Source organism: Xyrauchen texanus, chromosome 30 (assembly GCF_025860055.1).
Source record: "Xyrauchen texanus isolate HMW12.3.18 chromosome 30, RBS_HiC_50CHRs, whole genome shotgun sequence".
Lineage (NCBI taxonomy): Eukaryota > Metazoa > Chordata > Actinopteri > Cypriniformes > Catostomidae > Xyrauchen > Xyrauchen texanus.
This window is the reverse complement of record NC_068305.1, coordinates 2,162,557-2,187,562: the sequence shown is the minus strand read 5'-3', so window position 1 is coordinate 2,187,562 and position 25,006 is coordinate 2,162,557. Positions and strand designations below refer to the sequence as shown.

At 38.9% G+C, this 25,006-nt stretch overlaps 1 protein-coding gene across 12 annotated transcripts in view; it reads right to left on the bottom strand.

Annotated features, from left to right (window-relative positions):
* LOC127624282 (receptor-type tyrosine-protein phosphatase kappa-like) overlaps window positions 1-25,006 on the bottom strand; it is a 247,790-nt gene that overhangs the window by 171,487 nt on the left and 51,297 nt on the right. For all 12 annotated transcript variants that reach the window (XM_052099037.1, XM_052099026.1, XM_052099028.1 and 9 more), the window contains one exon: window positions 20,980-21,102. In XM_052099037.1, coding sequence (XP_051954997.1) covers window positions 20,980-21,102 — 123 coding nt within the window. The remainder of the gene's footprint in view (window positions 1-20,979; window positions 21,103-25,006) is intronic.

The window sequence follows — 25,006 nt, the reverse complement described above, 5'->3', positions numbered from 1 at the left end:
ACTCAGGTCTGCTCTTTATTATCATTATTCACTTCTGCCTTATTTCCACGTTTCCACTTTTTACTAGACCTCCTACGTCATCTTCTACGTCATCAACATAATCTACATCCCCCTTCTTAATGATGAGTATATATATATATAACAGTTAGCCCTTAGCTTTATCTGCTATATAAGTGCAGTAAAACTGGAAAACAGTGTAAAACCTAACACGTGTACCAAAATATGATACAACACTGCAAAACAGAATACAATGTTTAACATTGCAAAACAGAATACAACATTGTTCTTTTTTTTCTTTTTTTTTTTTCAGCCAAAAAAAAAAAAAACACAGGGCTGTTGCAACAGAGGTAGAGAGAACTCTCTAAGCTTATGTCGTGTAGTCTTTGAACCGGGGATTAGGCTTTGATATTCTTCCTGAACGGGTGACAACTACGGGTGGTTCCTGCACTTGTTCTGTTTGCGGCTGTTCGACATTAGGCTGGGGTTCTGGCAGAGATGCACTATCGGGGTTGAGTGGGGCCTCTGTTGTTGTGGGCGGGTTGTATTGTTCAGGTGTGTGTAGGAGTTGGCGCCTGTTTCTCACATATGTCGCATCTCCGGACTGGACCTGGTAGTTTGGCTGCGGTGCTCTTCCTATTACCGTCGCCAATCTGTCATATCCCCTACTCTGTATTCTTACGGTCTGCCCTGCTTGCAACGAAACTAAGGGTCTGGCTGATCTGTCATAATGTGTCTTTCCTCTCTGTCTTGTCCGTGTCAGAGCTGCCCGGACCTGTGTTTCTACCTTTGGCACATACATAACCTTGGTCATGGGAATGAGAGTCTTAGTGCGCCGAGAAAACAGCCGCTGGGCTGGGTAGGGCAGCCCATCTCTTGGTATGTTGCGCAAATTAAGCAGTGCTGCATATACATCTGTACCATCACGTGCACATTTTTCCAGTAGGTGTTTAGCTGAGCGTACAGCCCTCTCAGCTAGCCCATTTGATTGAGGGTAGTGGGGGCTGCTGGTGACATGGCAAATGTCCCATATGTGGGCAAATTCTTGGAACTCCCTGCTTGTGAAATATGCTGCGATGTCAGTCATTAGCTGTTGAGGAGCTCCATGGGTGGCAAAGTGGTGCTTTAGCCTGGTTATGATGGTCGCGCTGGTCACGTTTGGGAGTTGGTCTATTTCAAACCAGCCGGAGTATGAGTCAACGAGCACCAGAAGTTCTTTTCCCCCCCACTCAAAAACGTCCGCGGCTGTGAGAGCCCATGGCAAGTCTGGTATATAATGCAATTGAAGGGGCTGCTTTGTTTGGTGTGGTCTGAGGGCATTACAAGGAGCACACCTGGAGATTTCATGTTCAATGTCATCGTATATGCTGGGCCAAAACATGGTTTCTCTGGCCCTGCGTTTTGTTGCTTATAGGCCCGGGTGGCCCTGATTCAGCTGTCTGATATAATAGGGTTGCAGTGAGTGGGGAATGATTAAGCGCTGACCACGGAGCAATAGGCCATTATCAACTGTGAGTTCGTCTCTTATGGCATAGAACTGCCTGAGGTCATGTGGCAGCTTCTTTGATGAGTCAGGCCAGCCCTCCGCAACGACCTCAGATAAGTGCCTGCACAGATGGTCTGCCTGTGTTTCCTGCCTCAGTTCCACAATTCTTCTTGAGGAGAGAGCTTCCACTGTCATCACATCGTAGTCCTCACTAGTTTCAGCCCAGTCAGTGGAGGGCAGGTGTGCACGTGAGAGCGCGTCTGCTAGGTATAGCTCTTTGCCTCTCTTGTAAATGACAGTGAGGTTGTAGCGCTGCAGCTTAAGCATCATCCTCTGAAGGCGCGCAGAAGCTGAGTGTAGTGGTTTTTTCAGCGATCACCTGTTCCACTGTTTTCATAGGATGATGTGGCCTGAGGAGGGCTTTGTTGAGGTGGACAGGGGCAATACACAGTCTTACGGCACCATCTTTTTTACGTGCAGCCACCATAGACGAGACCCACTCAGTGGGCTCCTGAACTGACTTAATGACTCCCAGTTCAGTCATTCTGTTGAGTTCATTGATTATTTTGTCTTTCATTGCCAATGGCACTCGTCTGGGAGCACGTATTGTAGGGTGCACAGAGGGGTCCAAGCGCATGTGATACACTACAGGCAGTTTGCCTATGGTGCTGCAGTCAAAGAGATCTTTATACTCTGTGAGCTCGGGGTCCCCTTGTTGGAGATCGTGCACATTCAGGCCAAGATGCACAAAGCCTAATTTGACGCTGTCTCTGAGGCCCAATAGAGGTTTTACATCATTGTCAACAACATGGAACTGTAGTGTCCCACATGTGAAGTTTACATTAGTGACACCTAAAGTCCTTATAATCTGACCACCATAGGCCACAAGGTTGACTACATGGCTGTGGTCGACATGAGCACCTGGGTGAACGCCTCTAGACAGTACATTGCACCGGGCTCCAGTGTCAATCTTCACCTCAAGTTGCTTCCCTGTGTTGGAAGTGGACAGGATGGTAAATATCTCTCCCTTATCAGCTGGCACCTCTACACTTTCACAGTAAAACAAATCTGCTGGTTCATATGCAGTTTGTGCATCAAGTTCACTAATTATATGTGTTTGTTCTCCTCTGCGTATGGTGTGGGGTGCTCTGTTTGACAGAGATGGACCTTGTTCTGATCTGTTGTAGATGCGTGTTTTGCTTGATCTGCAGCATTTAGAGAAGTGATTCCATTTCCCACACACATTGCAGTGCTTGTTGAAGGCTGGACAGCTGCTGCGGTCAGATGAATGCTGGCCACCACAGTTCGAACACGTAAAATATTGCACTGCACAAACTTCACTTTCCTTCTTTAGTTCTTTGGTACCTGCTTCTTTTTTTATTTCTTTGTTTCCTTTTTCAGACTGCTCACGTAGCATGCATATTTCGATAGCTGAATTTAAAGTTAGATTTTTTTCTTTCAGCAGCTGTGTGCGGATGTTGTCATTGTGAATGCCACATACCAGTCGATCTCTTAACAGTTCGTCGTGCAACGTCCCAAATTCGCATTTTCTGGCTAGTGTCTTTAACGTGGCAACGTAGGACTGGATTGTTTCATGTGGCTTCTGGTTCATTGTATTGAATGCATGTCTGTCCATAATTACATTCTTTACAGGCAGGCAGATTTCTTCAAATTTCTTTACCAGTTCCTCTGAATCCTCCGGATCTTCCCCCTCCTCGAAAGTGAACGTGTCATATTTATCTGTTTTTAGCTGTTTTTTTTTTTTTTTTTTAAACAACTATGCTGAGCTATTTCGTGTGACAGTTACCATGGATATACGGCGTTTCTTTAATCAAAGACCACCAAAGTTGGCAGAAGAGAGCAGCGAGGTATGGGGAGAAGACCCAGGGTGTAGCAGTTCACAAGAGGTCGATCCAACTCCCAACACTGCAGAGGCTAGCCATTCCAGCGATACTAGTTGGTCTAACGTTACTTGCCAAAGCCATAGCCTCAAGCAAGGGACGTCAAGGCCACAGGTGGGTAAGGGATAAGCAGCTGCGGTGTTAAGCGAGTCATTGAGTCATTTGTTCAAACGATTCGTTCAAACAGCTGATTCATCAAGAATAAAGTAGTCGTTCATGAATGGATCATTGAATCTTTGACTCAACCGATTAATTTAAAACACTGAATCATTTAGTAATGAAAACATGGTTGACTCTGAGATCTATTTCTGTTGGGATCTTTGTTTTAAAATAGAACAAAAAGTCAATATTGCATCTAAAATGTAAGTGACTTAATATGAATTACTTGTTTATTGAACTGTCGAAATCAGTGTTACATTTTCAATCGTGATGGTATTCAGCGCTTGGTTGTATGGTGTTGCTTCATGTTATAAATATAAAAACTAACTTACACATTTTGAATTTTTTACCGCAGTATGCTAACTGAGTTTCTTTGTGTGAGCTGCAGTTAGGCCTATTTGTTTCATCGAGAGGCTGCGCGAGCCTAAACAGCACAAATCTTTAGCGTCAGTTATGAATTTGAATAGCGTCAGTACATTATGTAACAGGCTACTATCGATCATTATCATTGTATCATACATATTCAATTCATAATCGGTCATATCATTTAATGTTATTATGCAATTAGGTTTATCTCAGTTGTGCCCCCCTGAAAAAAATGTAATGCCCGTCCGTGAATTTGTGTCTGGCGCCGGGTCTGTGTAAGTTTAGATGAGAAGATCGGTTAAGTACGCAAAGGCGCGGAGTAACACAAGTCGCATTACGCATTCCTGATTTTTGTTGTGCATGCGTACCAGTTATGTGCACCCGTGATCATAAGTGATTATTTAACTGCCAAAGGCTCCGATTAAAGACAAATAAAACATGTCTGTGTGCACTTCAGAATAAACCAGCAATGCGCTGATCAGTGTGGACGCTTGGCGGGGGCAGTTCACCTGCATTGTGAAGTACTGCTGGTTCAAGCATTCACGCAATTCCAAAACATTAGTGACCACTATTCATTTATTATAAAAATCTACAAATATGGAACAGTAAAGTAGAGTTTGACAGCGGTTCACAAGATGCGAAACTTATAACTGTTAAACAGACATGGGCCTTTCCATTTCATAATAAAAGCTCCTGGTGAAGGTGAAATAAACCCAACTGCATGTAGTGTCAAAATAAAAGTAAATAAGACCGAAATATATGTATTTATCTTTAACAAATCTCATCCTGAAAATAATAATAATCCAGCATATTATAGTAATAAACTTCACTGGGTTTCACAGTAATAATTTAGTACAATGCAATATTCATCAAGTTTTCCAAAAAATAAAAGTACTTTTTGCACACCTTGTTCATTCACAAAGAAAGGAAAATAAGATTTTTATAAACCTTCCATATATGATTGTATGTTAAATATACACTGGCGGCCATAAGTTTTGAATAATGTACAGATTTTGCTGTTTCGGAAGGAAATTGGAACTTTAATTCACCAAAGTGGCATTCAACTGATCACAAAGTATAGTCAGTACACTATTGATGTAAAAATACAGCATCATCACTATTTGAAAAAAGTCATTTTTATATCTAATCTAGACAGCAGCATCACTCCAACACCTTATCCTTGAGTAATCATGCTAAATTGATCATTTGGTACTAGAAAGTCACTTCCATTATATCAAACACAGTTGAAAGATATTTGGTTTGTTAAATGAAGCTTAACATTGTCTTTTGTGTTTGTATTTGAGTTGTCACAGTATGCAATAGACTGACATGTCTTAAGGTCAATTTTAGGTCAAAAATGGCAAAAAAGAAACATCTTTCTCTAGAAACTCATCAGTCAATCATTGTTTTGAGGAATGAAGGATATACAATGCTTGAAATTGCCAAAAAACTGAAGATTTCATACAATGGTACACACTACAGTCTTCAAAGACAAAGAACAACTGTCTCTAACAGGGACAGAAAGAGATGTGGAAGACCAGATGTACAACTAAACAAGAGGATAAGTACATCAGAGTCTCTAGTTTGAGAAATAGACACCTCACATGTCCTCCGCTGACAGCTTCATTGAATTCTACCCGCTCAACACCAGTTTCATGTACAACAGTAAAGAGAAGGCTCAGGGATGCAGGCCTTATGGGAAGAACTGTAAAGAAAAAGACACTTTTGAACAGAAACACAAAAAGGAATGGTTAGAGAGGACAAAGAACTCACAGACATTGGACAACAGATAATTGTAAAAGAGTGTTATGGATCTTAACCCCATTGAGCTTTTGTGGGATCAGCTAGACTGTAAGGTGCGTGAGAAGTGCCAGATAAGACAGACACATCTATGGCAAGTGCTACAGGAAGTGTGGGGTGAAATGTCACCTGAGAATCTGGACAAACTGACAGCTAGAATTGTCAAGGATCTGTAAAGCTGTCATTGCTGTGCATGGAAGATTTTCTGATGAGAACTCTTTGAAGTTGTTTACGTTTATTAAACTTTTATTTGAACGTTTTTTTGTTGTTTTTTTTTATTATTTTAATTGTAAATTTTCATGTTATTAATGTTCTGACTACACATTGTGATCAGTTGAATGCCACTTTGGTGAATAAAAGTAGCAATTTCGTTCCATTAGAGCAAAATCTGTACATTATTCCAAACTTTTGGCCACCAATAGAAGTATAAATGTGGAAATCAATGAAAATGATGACATTTTAATCTCCCTTGTGTTCATTTATTGAACAACAGTGGGAAACATGGCTTCATTTTTAAATAGATTTTTATTTAATGTTTAGATGAAATTATGGTTCCTCTGATAAAATAAATAATTAAATCAATTTTATGCTATTTCAGAGCAAAAACATAATTATTGAGATACATTTTGAATATTGTCAATTTGCTAAAAAATATTGAGATATAAATTCTGAAGCAATATCGCCCAGCCCTACATGGACGACTCGATTCAGAGTTGATTCTAATGGAGTTTGATGTCAGCATGTTGCAATACTTGTACACTAGGTCTTCAAGCATGTGCAATGCAACACGTTTGCAACTAAACTGAACGTGAAACCATTCACAACCAATTCATTAAACCCATTCATTATTTTATGTACAGATTTGAGGAATAGGATTTTGAACCAGTGACATTTCTCTGTGGGCGGGGCTATCAGACACAACGACAAACAGACACAGAGAACAGATACAGTTTAAGAAATGTTAAAATACACTTCGAAATTCAGTAAAATGTTTTTAGAATTATTAATGTACTCCGTGTCGGTAATGTTTAAGTGAATGTAAACACTGTCTGCCCACTTTTTCAGCCACTGTCACACTGCTATCGGCTGGATATTTTCATACCTAATAATATCTAATAATCATACACTGGAGACTATACCAGTACTTCAAGTAGTTTTTTAGCACTTAACCAATCAACAATAATTGCACTTATTTAATAATAAAGAAAAAATGAAATGGAAAAACTCTCTCCGTGTCTGTCTCTTCCTGCTGCGCTAGCTTCTATTGTACTCCAGCTACTCTGAGAACTTGGCAGTTAGATACTGCAGATATTGTTAACTTTATCATGACAAATTGCTTGTTTTGTTCCTCATTTATAAGTCAATACTCGACTTGCGATTTTTGGATTTATTAATGTATTTATTTATTTGCTTTACAATGCATTCTAGGACTTTCTTCTCTGTGAATGGCATAACTGTGCTCCCTATATTGTGGAACAGCTCTCACATCAGGAGAAGACAAACGTCTATGTAGACATCTGTTAACAGTGAGCTTGTCTAGTTGTGAAGTGGGAATATAAACTCTGTTCTCTCTCTCATTCAATAATGTTCAAATGCATGACTGCAATACTGCCAAAGCATCTTTTGCAGTCATGCTGATATCTGTTACATTCAACACGCTAGATAAAACCATGCTTAAAAGGGGTCGTGACATGCATCATTTTTTTTATTCTGTTTTATTCCTTAAGTTCACTGGGTCATTAACAAATAAGGTATTCTGAGGTGACCAAACTGAGAAATATTTAAAAAATCTGGTTTAAAACGTGTCAAGTTCGTAGACAAGTAATCTTTGAGTTCATGATGTTTTCACAAATTGGTTGAAAAACTTTTGTATTATTTTGTACAAAACTGTATTTAATGACTTTATAAATGTCATGTGCTGCAACCATCAAAAGATATTCAAATAATTTCCTCGCACATTGAATACATGTGTACACAACTTCATCATTGAACTTTTCAAGTGTTTGTTTCAAGGTAAGAATATCAAGAGGTTTTCTCATGGTTGCACTAAATGACCTGAACCAAATGTGCATTTTCATTCAAATATTGAGATTTATTTCTATTTGACAAAATGATGGTTTGTGAAGAAGTCTTGTGGGTCTAAAGAGATCTTCTCTGTTTTATGATTTGTGTCACATGACAACAACATTTCTACCTACATGTTGTTTGTGTCACGTGACTTTGATTTGGTGGACAAAAGTTTTTGAAATATTAAATATATTTTCAATCAAATAGTTTCACTGCATTTGTTTTAAAGAAATAATAATAAAAGATTATTCAACTCAACTCATGCCAACATTTCTTTTTTAAGAATTTCAGTTTTAAATGATACCTTGAATTTCTTTTACTGTCTCCAGACGGTTGCACCACATTTTTGACTTTAAGCGCCAGAACAAATATCAAAATGACTTTGTAACTGTAAAAATGTTCATCATAGAAGAAGTGTATTCAAGTAATAGTTTTGTGTGAATTGCATTTTTAATTTATTTAATCACGTCATTGACCCTAGTAAATAATGTAGTATTGCAGAACATTTTCTACTCTGTCTCTGGACTTCTGTCTGAAACACTCAGTTTTCTGTGTACTTCCCCTTTAAGACACGCCCACTGTTCTGATTGGCTAACATCACTGAAAAGTAAATGCCCTCCTGCCGTTTTAAGTGTGGAACTGAATTTTTACAGAATGACAAAATTAAAATTTTCAAGTGATTTACAAAATCACCTAAAAGCACTCAGTCCAGGCAATCATTCATATGAACATATGCCCCCATTTATGTAAAGCACACAATCAAACTCCAACAGTTTTTTGACTGAAATAACAACAGAAAACTGAACAAAATCATCACACTGTTTCTCCACAATACTTATATAAATCTGCTAACCTGAAAGCAAATAAACATGGGCCAAAACCAACAGACCTCTAATTTCAAGAGGGGTTTAAAGAATGCTTCAGCAATGTGAGCTTTTAAAGATACAGTAGCAATTTACACACAGTGTAACATAGGGCACTAGTTTGAGGAAAGTCGGCAAAAGTAAAAAGGACATTACCTACAACAAAGAACAAACAAACATCCTAAAACAAAATACAGCCAGCCAAGTTTGATCTGTTTGGTATTGAAAGGACAACACTTAGTTAACCTGGTCTGGATTTAGCATGACACAAAGAAGAGTTGTGAAGCTGTGGTGGTGGTGTAGTGGGCTAAATAGAAGGTTAATCAGAAGGTTGCTGATTTCATCCCCACGTTCACCACCATTGTGTCCTTGAGTAAGACACTTAACTCCAGGTTGCTCCGGGGGGATTGTCCCTGTAATAAGTGCACTGTAAGTTGCTTTGGATAAAAGCATCTGCCAAATGCATAAATGTAAATGTAAGAGTTGAGAAGGAAAAAGGTGTTAAAGGGATAGATTAGCCAAAAATTTACATTCTGTTATCATTTATTCGCCCTTGATCCAAATATCATTCCATGCCATTCCAAACTCATATGAAATGTCTTTTTTTTCTTTTAGAGGAACACAACATGAAATGTTTTTAAGAATATCCTGACCGCTTCTTTCCATATAATGAAAGTGAAGTGACTGGAGCTGTCCAGCTCCAAAAATGGCAAAAGAGCATCACAAAAGTATTGTAAAAGTAGTCCATATGACTTGTGTGCTATATTCCAAGTCTTCTGAAGTCATATTATAGTTCTGTGTTTTAAACATACTCAAATGTAGGTCATTCACTCTTCTCTTTTATATAGCTATATGGAAAACAACAACCTTGAAATTCTTAATAATGTCATCTTTTGTGTTAAATGGAAGAATAAAATTCAAGGGTTTGGAACGATATGAGGGTGAGTACTGTAAATAATGACTATGTTTACATGGAAACCAGAAAGCTTTTTATTAAGAGAAAGCTGCTTCAGGCTCGAAATTGTTGTATGCATTTACATGAGCTGTGATTGCGTCTATCTCTTTACTCCTGCCTACATGCGGCTCATTCAGTAAGCAAGCTTTCTCCACAGAAACATAATTTTACTGTAACATTTGTGCAAATAACAAACACTGGATCCAAGGAAGACTTAACTATTTTATTCTGTTTCTTCACTTTATTCCCAGATATTCCTGAGTTGTTGCTGTGTTTGTTTCCTTCACTTTTTATTGCAACCTGCAGCAGAATTGCAATGCAATAGTGGGGGTTACCTCTTAGGTCAAACAACAGGATTCCCCCAATGTAGGAGCACATATACAAATGTGAGGGACAGCCAATAATTTACATTGGTGTGTATAAATGGGTGTAATTTATAGTTTATGTGATTTTCCCACTGTACTCACAGAATTGTTAAATTCTTTCAGCTGTGTTGACTTGTTGTTGGGCTCCATCCTGTGACATTTGATATCTGGTCTGTTCTGCCAAATGCATAAATGTTCATGCACATCTTGTATCAGCATTCTTGTTTACAGATGTTTCAGAATGCCACCTTTTTCTTAAATGGTCAATGTGAGAATTCAAATTTGGGTGACCTATCTCTTTAAGGTGATTTGAGATCACTAGAACAAATTAAGCACATGCAACTGAGAAACAAGAACATAAACTATCCATCCGGCAATTACATGAAAGATTGATCATTTGATGTAAAACAGAAATCTCTGTCTTGTTCCACAGGGTGTGGGTGTTAAATGTAAGCATAAAGAGCAAATATTCTGCTGTGAGGTCTGATGTTAAAGCCACTCCTCAGTGGAATTAGAGCATGAATGAGTAGAAAAAATAATGTTCGTTACACAATGCTGCAGAATGAGGCCTAAACGCGTGCCAAAACCACACACAGTCAAACACCCCTAAATCTCACACATGCAGTCACACCCAGAACATTCAGAAGATCAGGGAAAGTTGTTTTAGGAGACATTTAAAGAGACCATATTCTAATGTCAGTCAAGGTTTCTTGCATACAAATCAGTTGTAATTGAATCTTCAATGACCATTTCCCACCCTCTCTCAGGCAGAGTCAAAGAAGCTGTTTTTGCAACTGAAGCTCTGTTGATCATCAGGTCGCATTCATTTGCTGAATACTGAATAATGATATGTAAATGCTATGTTAATGATCTCATAGTGACGTCATAACTATGAATATTTCTGAGCATATTTTGCAGTTTAATTTCAGTAAGTGTTCTGGGTGGACTGCAGGATTAGGCAAAATTGTGAATTTAAGACTCAATTGCTTCCTTTCAGTTCATCAGTGTGAATTTAATTTAAATTGGCCACACCCCACGAGAATTAGGGATGGGATGGAAATGGAATTTGTGGGCTGATAACGATAACTGATCATTTGCAGATCATTGTAGCCAATATGATAACCAATCATTTCACTTTTTGCCTTTTAACCCATTAAACTGTAGCTGCTAAGTAGCTATTTAATAATAATAAAAACAACTGCTGCCATTTCAGGTTTGGTTGATGAAACGTAAACCAGAAGCGTGTCAATATCACCGATGTATGTTGATTTGACTGAGAAATAAATCACGCTTGCATAACTCTAATGGTGTCCATATATAGGAGTGATGATGGTAATCTTATCGTGTAAATATCATATCTCTCTGTGAGGATTATTTCAAGATCTATGTTGTGTTTGAGCTCGTTTTAATCAAGATCATCTGCTGTAAGTAACGTTGTGCCATTTCTCATATTCTGTGTATGTTTTATGAAATAATAAGTGTAAACATGGCAATGATTTTAGCATACGCATATGTGGCATTTTGACATAGTGGGGGTAATTATCAGCGTGATAATAATATTTCAATTTCCCCATTTATTGGCCAATAATATATCGACCGCCTATATATATATATTGTGCACCGCTAGTTGAAATGAAAGGGGGCCAAAGTTTTGTGGCAAGCCATAAATAATTGCATCATAAATTTGGACTGACTAATGCCTATTCACTGTATAAACATACTTTACATTTCATATTTTAATTACATTTCTTTTTTTACTTTTTTCTTCCAACATACTCCAAAAAGAGTTGATTTATGAATAATAATGAAACATAGATTAATTCAATTAAAAACTGTTTTAGGATGCATAAATGTTTTTTTTTTAATAATCTAATGTTTCTGAAAATGCTTTTGTTGCATGTATGCTGACATGATTTAAGGTCACTCAAAATTAAATGATTTCATTTCATTCCATTGTACTTCTTCATTAAATTCAAAACTGAATTCTGCATCCCGTTTACTACCTCAATTCAAATGTAATAAAATTCCAAGTATTGAATTGGAAATAAGAAAAAAGGCATTTGTTCATTAATTTACTGCAGGGAGCTTTGAGTTGTTACAGTATGTCTACACACTACATAGAGCAAGAAAAATCCTGCTTTCCATGATATATGCCTTTTAACTAAATCTCTGTTAAGCTAGTGAATTAGCACAGCAATTAATTGCATTGAATTGCCACACTGAATTTAAACAAGCAGTTGTCTGCCAATAACTGATTTGATATCTCTCAGCATTCTCAAAGAATAAACTGCCCTGTCAAACGCATCTCCTCCCAAGCTCAATTTGATTGGTTTTGAAATGTGAATAACTGAAATGGGCTGTTGGGTTTTTGGCAGTGATGTAAAATGTGGGCATTCACATTGAGATTCCTGCAGTGAGAGAGAGAGAAGGGCCGGTCTGGCCCCCGGAGCCCATCTGCTGTTCACAGAGAAAACCCTCAACTCTCATAAGAGGAGCATAAATTCATTGAGTACGTGTGCTGTAACTGTGGCGTTTTTGGCTAGAACTATGAATACTATGGTACATGTCTGCAAGGGAAGTCCATATGACAATGCAATGAATTTACCCGAGTAAAACTGAAAAAAAGAAATGTCTAAAAGCAGTTATTTATCTCTAAAAAAAGAAATGAGAGGTGTCAGCTGCTATCAGAACAAAACCTGAGCAGAACATTGATGCTGTCACAGTACTCTCTCGACAACATGGCTGACAGAAGACCCTCAAGATAGCAATCACACATCCCACAACACTAACACACGCATTGCACACTATAACATCTGAATCCCAAACTGCCTACACCACCACTGCTGCACCAAAATACACAAACGCATCTTGCGTCTTTAAAAGCACCCTAATTTTACATGCCAGTGGAAAGGGCCGCTGCGGTGTGCTACCCTTCATGGCGGTGACCCACATTAATGCGAGACTGTTGTGGGGAACGCTCCCTTTTGTCAGGCAAACACTGGCCAAGAGATGTAGAGCGGAAAGCACTGTCATTGTGGTCAAATGTTCATCCTGTCCAATCATTTTGCACATGGCCACAAAAGCTTGCTGAAGACCTTCAAAAGCCCATAAACAGCCATTCAGTGCTCTTCTTCTGGAATCATCTGCAAAAAATTATTATTTTGATAATCGAATAATCAAACAATTATTGGAATGATTATTCGATTATTTGGGCGATTATTGCATCTATTATTCATTAGCTCTTAATCCACTATTCAGCTTGTGCCTTGACTTAAAAGGTTGTATTAAACGTGCTCACTAACATTAAAGAGGACAAGATCATCTTTTAAAATTACCTCTAAATGACATTCACTGAATTAAAGGGGAAAAAATATTACGTTTAATTCAGTAAATTAAATCAAGTGTTTTATCTTATTTTCCATTTAGAAATATCTAAAAATCCTTAAAACAAGATACATTACATTTTCCTGAGAAGCAACATACTGTATAGGACATTTATTTTTTGATTATGAAAGTGTCAATAACAGGGAAGTTATGTGATTAGTATTTAGCTGGTCATGTGATGCTAACATGGCTGCCCCCATGAGGTGCCCCTGCCCCATGTAGAATAAAAGAGCTTTTAAACGGTTACTGATTCGACTGTATGAACTCTTCATCTCACATGAGTGGGCATGATTTCATACATGTTTCAAAATTGCTATTCATATCTTTAGAAGTGCACCTTTAATAGATATTCAGTTCACTACTGCTGTTTATTATTGTTTTTGATATACAAGGCTACATTCAGTTTCCTAACGTCATATTTTTACAAAGTATACATTAATGTCAGCCTGGTCTCATGAACATTACGTGAACAGGGCAACAATTTTGCAAAACTAAATAATGTGCGTTATTACACACATTTGGCTGCAGTTTCCCAGTGAAATGTCCAGCGAGGTTTTTAAGGTGAATATTAGATGGAGATTAATGTTTTAACAGTGGTGAATTCTCTCTCATCCTTTAATTCTCATCGCTTTCCACTCCTAATTCATCTACAAACAAATAGCAAAAAGTTTATCCAATCAGAATTTATTCCTTGATGATTACAAGCAATGTGTGACAACTGTTTCACAAATTGCATGCCCGAAGCCATGCTGCTTAGCCGAAGCAGCGTGTGAGTCTGAGCTCCACCCCATCAGGCCTTCAGAATTTCCAGAGAATCCCTCAACAGTGCAAATGAATGGGCATCTAAAGTCAGATTGTCAGATTCATCAGCCAATCAGATTGACTGATTTGTTCTTGGTGGCTGTGGTCTTTAGGATATGTCCCTAAAGCCCTTCTAGCTGGCATTGAGTGAGGCAATCACACTTTAAGTGATGTACATAATCTGAAAGTGAAGAGCGCAAGATCTTGCTGACGAGTTGTCGGTCATCTGGAAATGTGATATAGTAAATTAAAAGTGAAACAATCTGTCTGTAAACAAAAGTTGGAAAGATAACTTGTGTCAAGCACAAAGTAGATTGCCGAAACTATAGTTTGCTAATATATATATATATATACACACAGTATCTCACAAAAGTGAGTGCACCTCTCAAATATTTGTAAATATTTGATTATATATTTTCATGTGACAACACTGAAGAAATGACACTTTACAATGTAAAGTAGTGAGTGTACAGCTTGAATAACAGTGTAAATTTGCTGTCCCCTCAAAATAACTCAACACACAGTGTTGTCTAAACCACTGGAAACAAAAGTGAGTACACCCCTAAGTGAAAATGTCCAAATTGGGCCCAATTAGCCATTTTCCCACCCCGGTGTCATGTAACTCATTAGTGTTACAAGGTCTCAGGTGTGAATGGGGAGCAGGTGTGTTAAATTTGGTGTCATCGCTCTCACACTCCCTCAAACTGGTCACTGGAATTTCAACATGACACCTCATGGCAAAGAACTCTCTGAGGATCTGAAAAAAATAATTGTTGCACTACATAAAGATGGCCTAGGCTATAAGAATATTGCGAAGACCCTGACACTGAGCTGCAGCACGGTGGCCAAGACCATACAGCGGTTTAACAGGACAGGTTCCACTCAGAACAGGCCTCGCCATGGTCGACCAAATAAGTTGAGTGCACGTGCTCAGCGTCATATCCTAAGGTTGTCTTTGGGAAATAGACATATGAGTGCTGCCAGCATTGCTGCACAGGATGAAGGGGGGGTCAGCCTGTCAGTGCTCAGACCATACGCCGCACACTGCATCAAATTGGTCTGCATGGCTGTCGTCCCAGAAGGAAGCCTCTTCCAAAGATGATGCACAAGAAAGTCCGCAAACAGTTTGCTGAAGACAAGCAGACTAAGGACATGGATTACTGGAACCCTGTCCTGTGGTCTGATGAGACCAAGATAAACGTATTTTGTTCAGATGGTGTCAAGCGTTTGTGGCGGAAACCAGGTGAGGAGTACAAAGACAAGTGTGTCTTTCCTACAGTCAAGCATGGTGGTGGGAGTGTCATGGTCTGGGGCTGCATGAGTGCTGCCGGCACTGGGGAGCTACAGTTCATTGAGGGAACCATGAATGCCAACATGTACTGTGTAGGGTATGGACGGAGAATCATGAAGTCATTGATTCTGAATGCAATGCACACATTCTTGCGAAGGGTCATAAAACCCCCACTCATGTGACTCGCCCCGCACCCCCCTCCTTAGATGAGTAAGGAATGTGAAAAGTTGAGAGACACACACGTTTCTCACATTTAAAGCCCAGAAGGGCTTATGTTTAAGGAAATATGTTTTTATCCCCGTAGGCTTTGGTATTTCTGCTGTATATCAAACTAGTAAGACTGTTTAGTTGTGTAGTAAAACTCTGAGGATATATATATATATAGAGTCTAAGAGTGTATATTCACGTTTAAGTGTACCAAATACACGTTTCTTGGTATCAAATTAAACCTTACGACTTGCCCTAGCTGAATATAAATATATGGTTACGTTAAAAATGTATTCTGCTATGTTTTTACTGTCTTTTGAGTGATTAAACCCAAAATCCTGACCCGGTCATAAATTAGGCAAATGACATGTAAATGAGCCTTGACAGGACAAAGAAACAATCTCGCGCCCAAAACGGAGGAGTCTCATTGGGCCAGTCCTCCCAGAGGAGGTGTGACCTCCCTGCCTTAAAAGTTAGGCTCCGGCATTGAATCTCTCTCTTGGCTTCTTCCCTCAGTATCTCTTCAAGCTCTTCAAGCTTTCTTTACTTTTCTTTTGTGTTACTTTAGGTCAGACATGTCTTTTATTTTATTTGCCGTTTATCTCAGTCTTTTATTTGTCTTCGGACAAAGCTCAACACTTTACATTTCTAGAGCAATCCGATACCCTCCGGTGAAAGGACTCTCTCTCAGCAACAACAACCGTTCCTCCTAAGATGCTTTGAACTCCCCATGGCGACCCACGCTCGGGGAACACCTAACAGAAATCCTCCATCTCACGGACGCTAACGAGGGCACAATAAACCACGCAGTCTTGTTCAGCCACAGAAAGGTCCATTGTGCAAGTATTATTTCATCTAAATTCAAATGCGTTAAAGTGTGTAACTTCCGTAATGGCTCTTAAGGTTTAACTGTTGTAACAAGTTTGCTACCCCTCTCTTTACTTTCCTTACCGTTTTTACTTTGTTTATTTTATGTTTGTTCTATGTTAAATGTTTGTTTGTTAAGTGTAGTGATATATCCTAGTTCCTTGTATTAAACTCAATTATACGCGTGATTGCCTGTGGTTACAAAGCAAAGCCTCTTTAATGTGCGATTTTAAGCTACGAGCTGCTATTATCAAAGTAAGTTAACGTGCTTTTGATGAGTAAGCTTATAACTAGGAATAACCCCTCTGGAGAATTGGATAAAGTAGGTTCCAAATAAAGTGGTTCGGCGGACGAACTGACTGGTTGCGGTAGCCTACGGGTCAATTTCACTGAGGTGTTATTAAAATTAATATAGCCTGTCTGCATATGATGTATATTCCTAATTAATCATAATTCGTTGTGTTTAATTATCTGTATATATTTGAAGCAGACTCTTGGACTATATAAGCCCGTTTGGGGCGTTTTTACATGTATGGGTGTTCGGGTCACACTGTATGATTAATCATTGATTTCGATCAGTAATATTAATTGTACATTCCCCAGACCTGACCTGTTCACACGCTACAACTGTGACATACTGAGGCAGAGCATGATCCCCCTCCCTTCGGAGACTGGGCCGCAGGGCAGTATTCCAGCATGATAACGACCCCAAACACACCTCCAAGACGTCCACTGCCTAGCTAAAGAAGCTGAGGGTGAAGGTAATGGACTGGCCAAGCATGTCTCCAGACCTAAACCCTATTGGGCATCTGTGGGGCATCCTCAAACAGAAGGTGGAGGAGCACAAGGTCTCTAACATCCACCAGCTCTGTGATGTCGTCATAGAGGGGTGGAAGAGGACTCCAGTGACAACCTGTGAAGCTCTGGTGAACTCCATGCCCAAGAGGGTTAAAGCAGTGCTGGAAAATAATTGTGGCCACATAAAACATTGACACTATGGGCCCAATTTGGACATTTTCACTTAGGGGTGTACTCACTTTTGTTGCCAGCGGTTTAGTCGTTAATGGCTTTGTGTTGAGTTATTTTGAGGGGACAGCAAATGTACACTGTTATACAAGCTGTACACTCACTACTTTATATTGTAGCAAAGTGTCATTTCTTCAGTGTTGTCACATGATATATTATAAATTATCTTAATAACGTGTATAATCTCATTTATATATGAATTAGATATTATTAAAAAGATTTTGCTCTCTAAACTAGTTTAAAAGAGCTGGCTTATAGTTTTCTTTTTAGTAACTTATAGTGTAGCTAACTACTTTTTCCAAGAGCATAGCTTAACTTGACTGTAGTAAACAATTTTACATTATGAGTAACATGTACTAGTTTGTCAAGCTACAGTTTCAAAACACTTCCCCTAAACTGCTAGAAATGTGGAGTTCACTTTCTGTAAGACTTTTTTAGGATGTGCAGAACATGTCAGTAAAATAAAGAGGTAGGGCGGTTGATAAGGAAGTAGTATGTGAAATGCATTTATGTTGTCATGTCAGGGTTACTCCCAGCGGTGGAGTGGTGTGGATTTGACATTTCTTGGCTAACGGAACGAGGTATGTGTGCACTGCAATAACCTACATTCAATTTACAAGATCCCAAAGCTGGACAACATCATCGGACCTGCCCAAATATTTCTCGAGCCGAACCCAGAGGTCAATGTGAGCTGTTGCGACATTCTCCATCAGATTTACAGCAGGGGATTTAGGTGTGAAGCAAACAATATGTATCCTTCCAAAGAAAGTATGAAAATCTGTGTTTGCACATAAAACGTGCAGAGGCCCATTTAAGAGATGGATATAACTTCCCCTTCATGGAGAAATCCCAATTTTACATTTGAGCCTTTTCATCTCCACTTGAACACCACTCAACTTGTTTCTTTTTACTTTTTATGACAGCAGAGAAAGTTCTGTCTCTGCACCAGGCTTCTGAGGCAATGTGTAGAATCTTCAGGGTAGGATGATAGAAGTAATTTGAATGAAGACAAGAATCAGATATTTCCTTGATATTCCACCATAAGGCAGAATGATACATAAATGAAAGACTGGCATCAGATGTGTATGTGATGCTCCACCAAAACACAAGATCTGTCCCAGTAGGTACATCAGAATCCTCTCCAGGCTTTGTGTTCACTAACTGTTATGATGAGTCACTCAGCCACACAGTCCAAATGACTCCCGTAAGGACCAAAACATCAGCCCATGCAGCTAGCATCAGTTAATGTTTTGTAATTATTGGGAAAACACATCATGCAAACACATTTGCTTCACGTTTTGGAAATTTTTTCTGGTTCAGAACAGATCAAAGTAACATATTCTATATTTTATCTATTTCATCTGCCCATATTTGTTTCTTTCCCTTGTCCATCATTGTCTCCTATTCCTGTCCATTTTTATGTCTCTTTCCTGTCATTTTCTTTCTTTTCTCTGTCCATGTTTGTCTGTTCCCCTGTCCATTTTTTGTCTTTTTGCTCTGTCCATGTTCGTCTCTTTTCCCTCTCCATCATTCTTGTCCATCATTGTCTTTTATCCCTGTCCATTTTTATGTCTCTTTCCTGTCATTTTTTTTTAATCTTTTCTCTGCCCATGTTCATCTCTTCCCCTTTCCATTTTTTGTCTCTTTGCCCTTTCCATCTTTGTCTCTTTCCACTGTCCATCTTTTTGTCTCTTTCCCCTGTCCATCATTCTGTCCATCATTGTCTCTTATCCCTGTCCATTTTTATGTCTCTTTCCTGTCATTTTCTTTCTTGTTTCTCTGTCCATGTTTGTCTCTTCCCCTGTCCATTTTTTGTCTCTTTGCTCTGTCCATGTTCGTATCTTCCCCTGTCCATCTTTTTGTCTCTTTCCCCTGTCCATCTTTTTGTCTCTTTCCCCTGTCCATCATTGTCTCTTATCCCTGTCCATTTTTATGTATCTTTCCTGTAATTGTTTTCTCTTTTCTCTGTCCATGTTTGTCTCTTCCCCTGTCCATTTTTTGTCTCTTTGCACTGTCCATGTTCGTATCTTCCCCTGTCCAATTTTTTGTCTCTTTCCACTGTCCATCATTCTGTCTCTTTCCCCATAATTTGTTTTTTTGGTCTCTTCCCCGTCCGTCTTTCTGTCTTTTCCACTGTCCATTTTTATCTCCTTCCTCTCTCAATTTTTCTGTCTCTTTCCCTTGTTGATCTTTGACTCATTCCCTATCAATCTATCTGTCTAGCTTTGTCACTTTCCTCTGTCCTTCTTTGTCTCTTGCCATTGTCCATCATTATGTCTATTTTCCCTGTCCATTCTCTGTCTCTTTCTCTGATCATATTTTATCTTGACTGCATCCCACAGGCCCAGCAGTACATACACATTTGTTTTGTTTATTATGTTTGCTGCATGCCCAGCAAACACATTGAGAAACAAAACTTGAGGAATGCGTGAAGCGAAACACATTGCATTCAACACTTAATATGGTTTGTGTTCTTTTCATTTGCTCAAATGTGATTTTAAGCTTGACATCTTAAATTAGATGCACCAGACATTATTGCAATTGCCTGACAAAGGCAGCAGTGTTCTTCTTCAGGTCCTCTTCTAACGAACCTCTACCTGACTGAAACCACGAGCAGATGACCTTCTTGGTTCTCTTGCCTTGATTAATAACTTAATATCTTATTAATTAGGAAATTTAGCTGAGAGTGAAATGCTTTAATTTCCAGCATCAGAATCTCTTGTCTGAAAACGAGTGATTGAGCATCAGAGGTGAAAATCGAAGGTTGCAAAGCACCTCTCTCCTCTCGCATCACATCTTCATTTAAAAAGCGTAATTGTGTCACGTATGACAATCCTTTGACCAAAGGATTTTTTCCCTTCAGCACTTCCCACGTTTTGTTATGTAAATGAGACAGTTTTTTTTTTTTTTCAGATTACAAAGAGTGTTCACAGAGCAGAAGAACATGAGTTGAGGGAAGATTGTTACCAGCTTTTTTCCTTCAACTTCTCTGGCTGTTCAGTAATGGCTCTTACCCTGACACGATAACACACAGCTGCCAATTTGACAAATATTACCAGCCCATTAAAATAGTCCCAAATCTGCCGTGCTGTTTAAACAGGCCCGAGGGCAGATAAAACCATGTATCTCAGCATTCATTTATCACTCTGTGTTCTTTCAAACTGGAGATATGCATTGCCTGCCTCAGATCCTTGATCTGTGAAGTTAGCCAGTACGTTGCATGTTGTGGAAACTAGATTAATACATTTAGCACAGATATGAGAGCTGGTATGTCTGGGAAAAATCTATTCACTGATGCATCGTGATTCTTTCACAAATGACTCTGGATCGATAAACAAAAACATCAAAATCGAGAATCTTTTGGTATCAGATCGCAACTCCATGACTCAAAATAGAAATGTGACATGTCTAAAGGTTTTAAGCCCTACTGTTTAATGTACTCACCCTGGGGCAGGTCAGAGGGCAGGTACGGTACTTCCTGAGCACTGACATGTGTCCAGTCGAAGTCGTCATAAGGATCCTGCTGGTAGTCACATTGAGATGGGCCGTCATCAAAGGTGCAGCCACCTGCAACAGTGACATCATCACATTTATTTGACAATTCAAACTTAAATACACAACTTTCAGTAGAACACACACATTAACTAAATAATACAGACTTTCTGTGAATAAGATGATGTGTGTATTCTTTATGTTTAAATTCTTTCCCCATCCCAGTTTAATATGCAAACAAAACTAAGAAAACCATTCATAGGTTGATTCCCATGAAAAGTGTAAACACTGTGCCTCTGTGACACTTTTGTTGGTGTATCCCAACCAGACCGTTTGATGAACCTTGATGAAGCTTAGCACATTACAAACTTCATATTTAAAAACAAACAAAAAGGCACCATTAAGTGCTATCATACAATTATGGTTTTTGGACGTACACTATGTTAATTCTAGTGTATTCTTTGAAATACCTTATAGTACCATGTACATTTGATGGTATATGATTACAAAATATGATCATGAATGGAATATGAATATGAAAAAAGTAAAATATATTCATTCAGTTACATGGTTAAACCCCAGTTCTGAAAAAGTTGGGATGGTATGGAGAACACAAATAAAAACAATAAAGGAGAGATTTATACATTCTATACACTCTGTGCTGCAATGAAAGCACTACAACAACACATTATTATTTGATGTGTAAATCATTGATTTAATATATATAAGAGATCACTACAAAATTCAGTTGTAGTAGTTGTAGTCAATATATATATATATATAATACACAGTTGAAGTCAGAAGTTTACATACACTTAAGTTGAAGTCATTAAAGACATTAAGTAATTTGTTTAACCACTCCACAGATTTAATATTAGCAAACTATAGTTTTGATAAGTCGTTTAGGACATCTACTTTGTGCATGACAATACATTTTTCCAACAATTGTTTACAGACCGATTTTTTCACTTTTAATGGACTAAATCACAATTCCAGAAAAAGATGTCAAGCCTTTAAGCAGTTAGCCAATTAGCATTTGAGAGAAGTTGTACTGAATTGGGGTTGTACCTGTGGATATATTTTAAGGCAACAAAAAATCTAACTTGAGTTTGAAGGTAATTGTGGACCTCCACAATTCTGGTTCTTCCTTGGGAGGAATTTCAGAACACCTGAAGGTACCATGTTCATCTGAACAAACAATAGAACGCAAGTATAAACATCATGGTACCACGCAGCCATCATACAGCTTAGGAAGGAGACACATTCAGAGATTAATGTAGTTCAAATCAATCCCAGAACAACAGCAAAGGACCTTGTGAATATGCTGGAGGAAATGGGTAATCAAGTATCTATATCCACAGTAAAACGAGTCCTATATCGACATAACCTGAAAGGCTGCTCAGCAAGGAAGAAGCCACTGCTCCAAAACCAACATAAATAAGCCAGACTACAAGTGCACATGGGGACAAAGATCTTACTTTTTGGAGAAATGTCCTCTGGACTGATGAACTAAAATTTTACTGTTTGACCATAATGATTAATAATTGTTGTTTGGAGGAAAAAGGGTGAGGCTTGGAAACCGAAGAACACCATCCCAACCGTGAAGCATGAGGGTGGCAGCATCATGTTGTGGGGGTGTTTTGCTGCAGGAGGGACTGGTGCACTTCACAAAATAGATGACATCACGAGGAAGGAAAATGATGTGGATATATTGAAGCAACATCTCAAGACATCAGCCAGGAATTAAAGCTTTGTTGCAAATGGGTCTTCCAAATGGAAAATGACCCCAAGCATACCTCCAAAGTTGTGGCAAAATGGCTTAAGGACAATGAAGTCAAGGTATTGGAGTGGCATCACAAAGTCCTGACCTCAATCTGATAGAAACATTGTGGCAGAACTGGAAAAGCATGTGCAAGCAAGGAGACCTACAAACCCGACTTCAGTTCTGTCTGGAGGAATGGACCAAAATTCCAGCAACTGATTGTGAGAAGCTTGTGGAAGGATACACAACATGTTTGAGCCCAAGTTAAATAATTTAAAGGCAATGCTACCAAATACTTACAAAGTGAATGTAAACTTCTGACTCACTGAGAATGTGATGAAAGTAATTAAAGCTGAAATAAATAATTCTCTCTATTATTATTCTGATATTTCACATTCTTAAAATAAATGTGTGATCCTAACTAAACAAAGACAGGGAATGATTTCAACAAGCAAATGTCTTTATGATTAAATTATTAAAAAACTGAGTTTAAATGTATTTGGCTAAGGTGTATGTAAACTTCTGACTTCAACTGCATATAAACTCAGCAAAAAAAAGAAATGTCCCCTTTTCAGGACACTGTATTTTAAAAAATAATTTTGTAAAAATCCAAATTACTTTACAGAGCTTTTTATAATAAAGGGTTTAAACAATGTTTTCCATGCTTGTTTAATGAACCATAAGCAATAAATGAACATGCACCTGTGGAACGGTCGTTAAGACACTAACAGCTTACAGACGGTAGGCAATTAAGATCACAGTTATAAAAACATTAAACATTAAACAAGGACATTAAAGACCTTTCTACTGACTCTGAAAAACACCAAAAGCAAGATGCCCAGGGCCCCTGCTCATCTGTGTGATTGTGCTTTAGGTATGCTGCACGGAGGCATGAGGACTGTAGATGGGGTCAGGGCAATAAATTGCAATGTCCATACTGTGAGACGCTTAAGACAGCACTACAGGGAGACAGGAAGGACAGCTGATCATCCTCACAGTGGCAGACCACATGTACAACACCTGCACAGGATCGGTACATCCAAATATCACACCTGCGGGACAGGTACAGGATGGCAACAACAACTGCCCGAGTTACACCAGGAACGCACAATCCCTCCATCAGTGCTCAGACTGTCCGCAATAGGCTGAGAGAGGCAGGACTGAGGGCTTGTAGACCTGTTGTAAGGCAGGTCCTTACCAGACATCACCGGTAACAACGTCTCCTATGGGCACAAACCCACCTTCACTGGACAGGACTGGAAAAGTGCTCTGCACTGATTGTCTCACCAGGGGTGATGGTCAGATTTGCGTTTATCATTGAAGGAATGAGCGTTACACCAAGGCCTGTACTGTGGAGCGGGATCGATTTGGAGGGTCCATTATGATCTGGGGCGGTGTGTCACAGCGTCATTGGACTGAGCTTGTTGTCATTGCAGGCAATCTCAACACTGTGCGTTACAGCAAAGACATCCTCCTCCCTCATGTGGTACCCTTCCTGAAGGCTTATCCTGACACGACCCTCCAGCATGACAATGCCACCAGTAATTCTGCTCGTTCTGTGCGTGATTTCCTGCAAGACAGGAATGTCAGTGTTCTCCCATGGCCAGTGAGGAGCCCGGATCTCTATCCCATTGAGCACGTCTGGGACCTGTTGGATCAGAGGGTGAGGGCTAAGGCCATTCCAGCCAGAAATGTCAGGGAACTTGCAAGTGTCTTGGTGGAAGAGTGGGGTAACATCTCACAGCAAGAACTGGCAAATCTGGTGCAGTCCATGAGGAGGAGATGCACTGCAGTACTTAATGCAGCTGGTGGTCACACACAAAATACTTTTGATTTTGACATTTTTCCATTTCTGTTAGTCACATGTCTATGAAACTTGTTCAGTTTATGTCTTAGTTGTTGAATCTTTTTATGTTCATACAAATATTTACACATGTTAAGTTTGCTGAAAAGCAGTTGAAAGTGAGATGATGTTTCTTTTTTGCTGAGTTTATATATATATATATTTAAACGTATTTCAAATCATGTGACTGCAAAAGCACCAAAAAAATTTGAGGTAGTCGAGTGTTTACCACTGTGTATTATAATTTCTTCTATTAACACTTATTAATCATCTGTGCACTGAAGTAGGGCTGCACAACTAATCAATAAAATCGATAATTACTGATAATAAAAATCATCAAACGAACAAATTTCATTATCGATTAGTTGGATATA